The 9,099-nt window shown below is 35.1% G+C and overlaps 1 protein-coding gene across 1 annotated transcript; it reads right to left on the reverse strand.

Moving 5' to 3' along the window:
* On the reverse strand, positions 1–5,160 carry LOC110690109. The gene is made up of 12 exons (XM_021866935.1): positions 4,676–5,160; positions 4,477–4,545; positions 3,796–3,903; positions 3,578–3,694; positions 2,805–3,042; positions 2,513–2,676; positions 2,062–2,423; positions 1,872–1,971; positions 1,729–1,788; positions 1,483–1,566; positions 1,252–1,374; positions 1–866 (listed from the first exon to the last, which is right to left on the reverse strand). Exons 2-12 carry the CDS (start codon positions 4,507–4,509, stop codon positions 564–566), a joined length of 1,692 nt encoding a protein of 563 aa, XP_021722627.1. The 5' UTR covers positions 4,510–4,545; positions 4,676–5,160; the 3' UTR covers positions 1–563.
* Positions 5,161–9,099: the final 3,939 nt, after the last annotated feature.

Here is a 9,099-nt window from a genome sequence, read left to right on the forward strand (position 1 = left end):
TTTTTTTTTTTTTCTCTCCTCGAGAATTAAATTCAATCTCGAGTCTTGGGTATCTCCATCCAAAGCTTTACCCTTTAGTAGTTGGCCATAGAAATGGTCATTTAAGGCTGATTACCATAGAATTTTCAATTGAATTGATTTAAGATTTGAAACATACTGTTATGATAATCTTCTTATTTTAGTGAAGGAATGAGAAAACTAAATCATAGGAGACTCTTCTCGACAAAGGAAATTTTAACCTATCTAACTTAAAAATCGTCTGAAGTTTTTTTTCACAAGTTTTCTAGCAGAGAAATTTCAGTGCACTACCCAGAATAAATCAACTTTATTGAGAGGGCAACTCAGAAACAAACCAAATTCTTAATACTATGCCTTCTATGTGACAAAAATAAAATGAAGAACAGAATACACCCTGAATCTTACAGATATATGAGGGGGAAGAAGAGCGATTTTACAGTTATTTTATATGCATTCTGGCTGTATACACACTAAAAACTACACTCGTAATCAGACCAAAACCTATGAAGAACACTAAAGATAGGGGAAAAAGTTGTGAGTATATTTCATCTGTGCAGCAGATACCTGAAACTGAATTCATAGGGCCTAATTTGGACAATTTGAGAAAGAGGTTCGCTTTTAGCTCTTTCAAGACACTTCATAGCGTCTTTTCTGAGCACCATAGGGAGTTGAAGGCAAATCCAGTCCAGCAATGAATCCAAGTCTTTTGCAAAGTCAAGTAGATACCATTGTAGAAGTTTTGGGATAATCAAATCATTATTTTTCGAAATACCAACAGCTGCCTGTAAGTATTCCCTTTTCGCAACTTCTAGCTCAGTTTCAACATGAGCAGCAGTGTAAATTCTGACCTGTTACAATATGTCAAAACAATTCAGCAATAGCATGAAAGAAATCAAAGTACCCATGGTATAAAATTTTATAAACTACTGAGGGTCTTAAGAAAAAGCCTCTTCAGTTGTCAGTAAATAGTCTACAAACATTTTTTAACACTCATATTAGATATTGTATTGTCATTAGGTAAGGAATGATTAGTTTGCAAGGATAGTAAATTAAATCAGAACTTGAAAATTATGGTTAGAATCTTTATAACTTAAAGACACATCCAGGAGTTTCTCGAGCTGACTATAAAAAAGAGGGAGCTATGAATTGCAGATCTAATGACTCTTATCAGAAATATTCAGTTATCTCTCTGGAGTTTGGTTAGTAGCAGTAAATCGACTTTTGAGAACTTACAGCGGGAGAGGACCAGCTTCCACAAGACAGCGCGAATGTAACCAATGGTTCAGATAACTCCAACCCAAAGGTGCTTCGTGCAACCATCAACATCTCATCGTTTTTGGATCCTTTCGTGAAAGTCTGAAGAGAAGTATACATCAATTATTATTGTAAATGATCAGGATTTTGTAACTGCAACTAAAGACCACAAACAAATTTAGTAAATATGATGAAAGAGACTTGACTTACAAATTTAGAGTGGTAAGGTAAACGCAGAACAAAATGTTCAATAGTTATAGCATTTAGCTGGTGTCCCCCCACATTTATTGTTGCCTGCAGAAAGTCATGGAATTACAGATAAGCGAAGGGATATATATCTAGATCTACAACACACTTGCAGCATATTAACATCCTATATCACTGCAGAACAAGACAATATGATCAAGTACACATGCTATTGTTATAACTAAGCTAAGGAAAGGTAGCTTCCAGTACCTTTTGCATCAGTGCAACTATTGTCTCTGGTTTTTCTGGTATTCCATGTTCAAGATATGCCTGAAGCATATAATTAAGCTTATGTCATAGTCTTATAACATGATTGGCATGGATAATGTGTTCAAAAAATAAGCTGTACATACATTCATCATGCATGAATTGTAGACATTTATCCAGAAAGCAAGCTTTTCTTGGTGCGTGAGCCTTTGCAGTTTGACAGTGGCAAGTTTCGCGATGAGTATTCTGAAGATCCAGATGGTTTACCGATACCCACAATGAGCTAACCATTAATTACAGTGTAAAGATAATAAGCATAAAACTGAATACACTTACCTTAGTCGACGATGTAAGAATAAAGAATTTGTTGTTCTATTTGCACTAAGTGAACGAGCATCAACTGAGTACAGATTTTTGTACGGACCAATATCTCTTCTACCAAATCTAGGCCATGTATCATATGGATCCTGGAGTTCAATGTAACCGTCTTTGTCTGGAGAGGAGAATGCAGCAGAGGGAGGAAACTTTTCCATGCTCAACCTATTCTTCGATGTGTTCATTCTTGAGAAAATGCTCAATAAGCACTTGAGGATATTCTCAGATATTGCATTTGGACTTTCATGTCTCAATTTCCGCTCATCTTGAAGAACAGGGGGGCTAGGTTCTGCATCATCTTGGCGGTCATTTCTGCAATGGACCTGAAAATTCAGAACCCAACTTTTAATTATTTCACTTTTCATTCTGCCTTAAAATGGAACAGATAATATATCTTGAATCCCTTACTAACCTGAGATTTCTGAGCATCTGAACACTTTTCCGGTGTTTTCTTCTCAAAGGAAAGTCTCTTAGTGGGAGTTTTCACTATAGGTGACTTCCGGTTTGGTGATTTCAGCTTGTTTTTTGTCGAGCTACTGCATGATTGATTTTCTTTATCTCCTCCATCATCTAAAACTATACAACAGCACCAAAAATATTTAATTTTTAAGCGTTTAAGACTCCAACATTTCATTCTGTGGGAGTGACTGAGAATGAAAAAACAGGAATTTAATGCTATTCATAATTAAGCATGAATTGGTTACCAATTTCAGACTTAGAAGAACTTATAAAGTTAGTTTCATCTTGGGCTACATTCCTCGGATCATCTGTCGAATCATTAGGACATGACTCATTTGAATCATTTGTGCTTTCTTCATTCTTCTTGGAGGATGAAGTATTTACTGCTTCTTGATACAGACCTTTCCTAAAACGTACAATTTGTTCTTCTAGCCTTACAACCTCTTCCTCTAAAACAGCAACTTCAGCCAAAAGCTCAAGGGTCTGGAAAATAATAAAAATAGCAACACTTTCATCAGGACCACTTCCAACTCTACTGTTGAAGACCCCGGCATGTAATAAACACCAGTGAATTAAACTCCTCAACTACATTGCACCCCTAACCCTCCCACTCACCACAAAAAAATAAAAAATTCTTCGATCTTATCATGTTACATATTCCATTCAACAATAAGGTCAATAACTTAAGCCTTATCTAATGGTTTTAGCCAGCCTATTCACAATGCAGAGTTGTCATCATCATACAGCTTGGACTAATTATTTTGATGACTACTGTACTACAGCATTACCTTGAAACAGACTAATCAAAGGTTTAATAAAAATAATCTGCAAGACACAGCAATAAAGCAAACAGAAACAAGTGAAGAAAAAAAAAAAAAACCCAGCAAAATTATAATTTCCTGTTAAAATAGAGCTCCTAAAATAGCATTGGATCAAAAACACGTAAAAAAAACAGCATATAAGCAAGAGTATGAACTGAGTTAACAAAATGTATCATCAGATATGATCCAGAACTAACATAAGGAGGAAGGTAGGCCGGAAGACGAGGAAGGGTCCCTAGAGGCCTAGTAAATGCCCGTTCAAGAGCTCTATGTACATTCTCTTCATGCCTCAGTTTCTTCTTCAACCTATCAACCTGAAATACATTGGAAAATCAACTCTTTTTAAGCATCAAATCAACATTGATCATCAAATATAACCCAAAAAAAGAACTGAAATCACACATTAGATTCATACATCTTGAAGTAAAGCCAATTTTCGCTCTCTACTCGAAATTCGTCGAATTAAGGTTGGTTTGTGAGGTTCCAATGACTTACTCCTCAACATTCCTTGCTTCTTCTGATACTGCAGCATCAAACAAGTAGTGATAACTGATAAGTGAAAAAAATGTAGTTGTAAGAAAAAAAAAAAAAAAATTTGTAATAATATAAGGTGAAATTCCTTCCTTACTATTATTAACTTATCAAGAAAAGAATAGATTCTAAAAAAAGAATGACCCACAAAAAAAGACAGCTAAGAGATAAAAGAAAAGAAAGGCAAACATCCCACTACTGATAAAATGCATAGATTATCACTTTTTCTATACTTCAGGATTAATGATGCTAAAAAGACAATTAAAGAAAAAGAAAAAAGAAATAATATTGATAAAATCACAACCAATTGAAGAATAACAACTACAATACCGATTCGCTAATGAAAAAAAGATGGGTCGACTACATGAACTAAGAATTTATCTCTTGTGGGCGTCCACAAATATCTGTTTCTATTGTATCAAAATTACAACAAATTGAAGTAAAAAGGACTAATTTCAGAACTACTTAAAATAAGAAATTGATCAAATTAAATCAACCATTTGGATTAAATTCCGAAACCCAACTCAGAAATAGATTGAATAAAATAAGAGATTTAGTAATTTACTCGATCATGCTTCATTAGAATTGTATGATTCATCTCTCAATGCTGAAGCTCATAAATCACCACATTCAACTGCAAAATAATTTCAAAGCAAAAATAAATAGATTAAATTAAATAAAAAAAATAGGAAAAAAAAAAAATTCAATCAATAGTATGAAAATGTGAAGACATAGAAATGCATTATAATCTCAAAATTAATTACCATCAAGTGCATTATTAAGAAAAATGTGAAGGAGCGGGAAAGTTGAAAAGGGTAAAATTTACAATTAAAATTAGGTAAGCAAAGCAAAATTGGGTTGAGTAGGATTGTCCTCGAAGAGTGTGTTTAAGGAGGTGAATTTCCAGAGAGAAAGAGGGGAGAGAAAGGGAATTGAAGTGATGAGGAGAGGTGGAGGAATGTGGCTAACTGGCACTTCTAGCTAAGCAAACATTATTATTACGTAGTATTATAATAAAAAGTTTATATTATATGGTTTCAGATAGGCGGATCTATTAAGGGGCCTGGGAGGGGCTCCCCAAATTTTTTATTTTTTATTTTTTTATTTAAGTAAATATATAAATTTATAGGTTAAATACAACTTTTATGCAATAAATAACATCAAATTAGTTTTGTCATAGTGGTAATGCATTTAGTTTGGACTAAAAATCTTAGGTTCAAGCCCTTATATAAGCATTTAATTTAATTTTTTTATTTAGTGCCCCTCCACAATTACCTTAAAATTTATCACCGACGATAAATTAATATAAAAGTTATTAAGATGCGACAATTTAATACAAAACTAAACGAGATAATACAATTTTTTTTTATTTAAGGTAAAAAGAAGGTCCTATCCGGTCGTAACCTCTCACAGGTCTAACCTGACCTAGGTTAGTGGGCTAGACAATTTGGGGGGGGGGGGAGAAGGGTAAGAAAATCCGCACCCAAATTAATTCTAATGGAGTTTGATCCCTGAGGTGACAAACATTATTACTAGACCAAGTTTAGCTTGGTACGAGATAATACAATTTGATCTAATAAATTAACAAAACAAACAAAACAATTCGGGGCATATCAGATACTTCATACATATTAATGGGGGAGCACGATTGTCTCTACATTATAATGACTAGGATATGTGGACACTGTAAACAAAAATTTTAAATCTGCAAAATATAGATTCAAAACAAATGCAACAAAGTGTTAATTTATTAATTTGAAACTTTATGGGTACAATCTCTAATTTGCTCATCTGATTCGATATCTACTTTGACTTTGACGTAATTCACGGATTGATTTGATTCTTGAACAAGGGTCGTAGAAGCTTGATCTCGATCGAACATTGATGCAAAACTTTGATTTATGTTGATGTAGACCTTTGACTTGTTGTTGATGTAGACCTTTGATTTAAATTCTTGATTGAGGGCCGACGAAGCTTGATCTCGATCAATGACTATTTGATGTAGAGGTTGAACTGGTGATATTCTTGATGTTTCGAAGTTCTTCTTTTCCTTCGTGTTGAGGGCCTTCGAGGATTGTTTACTTCCACAGGTGATCTTCTAAAATAAAACGGCACGTCGAATGCTTGTTGTTCTTCTAGGTTGTGAGATGTTTTCTCTAAAACGGTTTGGAATATTTGGGAGGTTTTCTCCGGAGGGGTTTAGAATATTTGAGAGGCTTTTTATGTATTTTTATTCTCCTTGTTTTCTCTAGTTTTCCTCTCAAATAAAGTAGAAAGAGTTCTATTTATAGAGTGAGGGAACACCTAAGGGTTAGGGCTGGCAAACCTTGACCCGACACGAAAACCCGACCCGAACCCGACCCGAAGTTACTGAGAGAGACCCGAACCCGACCTGAACCGAACCCGAACAACCCGAATTCGACCCGATTTGACCCAAATTTCATATTTCGTAATAATATTAAGTTTTACACTATATTTAATAGTTTCTAAGCATAACCCGAAATCGACCCGAAATCTGACCCGAACCCGACTTGCTGACCCGAATTGCCACCCCTACTAAGGGTAAGGGTTTGATGTACATTAGAAATTGAGCTTGACAATACAACGTTAACCAATTTATAATGGCCTAATCAATTTATTGGACTTTAAGAATCAAAATGAAAATATTTAATTAAATTAATCAAAATGGGATAATTTAATTTATTTCACCCAAATTAATTAATTTAAATAAATAGTCAGACCACATTGAGTCAACAATATGACTTTTAATCCGTATAAAATTTAATGTGACACTTATATAAATTTTACGTGCCTACAAATTGCCCCCTTTGAGATAAGTCACGGACACGAGTTTGGTGAAGTGTTTGATTGTGATTGAATCTTGAAACTCTTAAGAAAAGATATTGAACTCTTACACTCCGTATGTAGCTTAGCATTCAACTCAAGTACTACAAGCAAATAAGAATTGCTTTCTATAGCAAGCTAGTAGTACAGGTTCTCATCATATGGGATATTAATTTCCTTAACCATAGCCACGTAAAAGGCTACTTCATGCAAACACCTTTTTATTTTTTATTTATTTATTTATTTTTACTTGGGATAAAGCTCCTAAACCAATTTTCATGAAAGGCTCTAACTATATTGAAGATAAGTTTGGCTTCAACTGCATCTAAAGCCACACACACTGGCTTAGTTTTCATTTTTTTTATTTCAATTTATTTATGAGAAAGATATTCTTGGCCATGCTGGAGATAAACTTTGAAGTTCTTTCACGAGATGCACATCTTCATGCATGCTTACCCCACTTCTTTTTTTTGTTTAAGGATAAACTTGAAAGTTTAATAGATTAAACCCGTGCAATTCTATCTCAACAACCAATAATGATAAGTTTAGCAACATAGTAATCTTTATCATATTAACAATTATCATTATCATCATATGCGGGCTTGTGGCTATAAATATGTACCAAATTCCAAAACATCAATGATACTTCCACTCACGATGAGGAAGAGCCGAAGAGGTGAACTCAATCAATGTTACTCAAGCCACACCACAATACCACCTATACTTTGATGCCACGCTGTAACACCTACCACGCTATGCCACAACACCTACTTTGATGCCATAAAGGAGCCTCTAGAGCGAGCCACGCCACACCACCTACGACTTTGATGCCATGGAGGAGCCACTAGTGCCAAGCCACAAAACTCGTTGTCTTTGTCGATGCCTTGGCGATGATTTTTTTTTCCAGGTTTGTGATCTTCCTTTATTTTATGGAGTACCATCATCTTTCTTCCATCACAGAGTCGACATGGAGGAGCAGAAGTCATTGATCATGGGAGCGAGAAGACGTCTTTCTAAGCTTTATGCAGTCATGGTGAATATGTTGACTATCCAAGCTATACCGAAGCCTTACGTCAACATGGATCTTGTATCTTGAAGTCACCTGTTGGACCTTACAACCTTGACATGGTAGAGTCATATATTTGAGCCTCACAAGTCGAGCCTTGCCGTATCAAAGTCGTACTCAAGCCTCGCTAAGTCATGCACGCACATGACAACTAAAAAATGGAGGCCTTTATTCGCAACAAACGATGCGATATTTGCACTATTACACCATCTAGCTTGCAGCTCTATGTTTTGTCACCCACGTGTCCGAATTTCAAGTAAATCGGACCACATTTTCCCATCCGATCTAGAGGTTGATAAAGGCTGCACCAACAACTTCGTGGCTGCAATACCATCTCCCATTTCAGTTTTTTTTTTTCAATGATGATCATGATCATGACATCACATGACTTTTTTTTTTTTTTTTTTTTTTTTTTTTTGCGCAGATCTTTGGTGCTTTGGGGACCTTCTCCTGATCTTCTAAACTTGTCGGTGAAGCATTGGTGCACGACAGCTTTCTCTAGTATTCGTGTTTGATGAAAATTTACGAATCTTCGGTGCTTGCAGCTTTCCCTGAATCTCAAGAACTTTGGTGGACCGGTGCTTGATAGCTTTCTCTAATCTTCATGTCCAAAACTTTTAGTTAACGATGTCTGGTGCTTGGAAGCTTTTTCCAGATCTCAAGAACTTTGGTAGATTGGTGCTTGATAGATTTTTCCGATATTCTTGTTCAACACATTTTGTAACACCCCCAAATCTCCCTCTAAAGAATACTAGTAAAATATGTATAATTATACCCTAGGGATAGACTTGGGCGTATTATCGCCGCACGATTACGCAAGGCTACCAAGCTTACTAAATAAAACCAATACTTTGTAGAGAAAACTTCAATACTCTTTTTTCATTAATAAACCATAAATAATACTCCCTCCGTCCCCTAAAGATTGACCTTTTTTGCCTAATTTTAGTCCCAAAACGATCGACCCATTTGCAATAAAGTACCCACCAATTTGCAACAATATCTCTGCATAATTAGCTTTCCCATATAGAATTTTATTTTTCCATGTACTTTATTACTTTCTCTCTCTACTTTTTTTACAAACCACATGTAAATTTATCTTCCATACTTTTACTTCTTTTTACCCGAGAAATCAGCCCAAAAGGGTCGTTCTTTCGGTGACGGTGGGAGTAACTATAGTCATGAGTACTTGATCACATATTGACTTCACCTGAAATTAGTCAACAAACAGGGTGAACTAAAACAAAAAATATGCCAAGTACAATAAGTGCAAGATAAGTA

This window comes from Chenopodium quinoa, unplaced genomic scaffold, assembly GCF_001683475.1.
Source record: "Chenopodium quinoa cultivar QQ74 unplaced genomic scaffold, ASM168347v1, whole genome shotgun sequence".
Taxonomy (NCBI): Eukaryota; Viridiplantae; Streptophyta; class Magnoliopsida; order Caryophyllales; family Amaranthaceae; genus Chenopodium; species Chenopodium quinoa.

What these genes read in the sequence shown, in the direction of transcription:
- LOC110690109 (XM_021866935.1), bottom strand. Translation starts at nt 4,509, where the DNA reads ATGAATCATACAATTCTAATGAAGCATGATCGA. An exon ending in TTCTAATGAAGCATGATCGA is followed by an intron (nt 3,904 to 4,476) that starts GTAAATTACTAA and finishes TTGATGCTGCAG; the next exon opens with TATCAGAAGAAGCAAGGAAT. An exon ending in CGGCCTACCTTCCTCCTTAT is followed by an intron (nt 3,043 to 3,577) that starts GTTAGTTCTGGA and finishes ATTATTTTCCAG; the next exon opens with ACCCTTGAGCTTTTGGCTGA.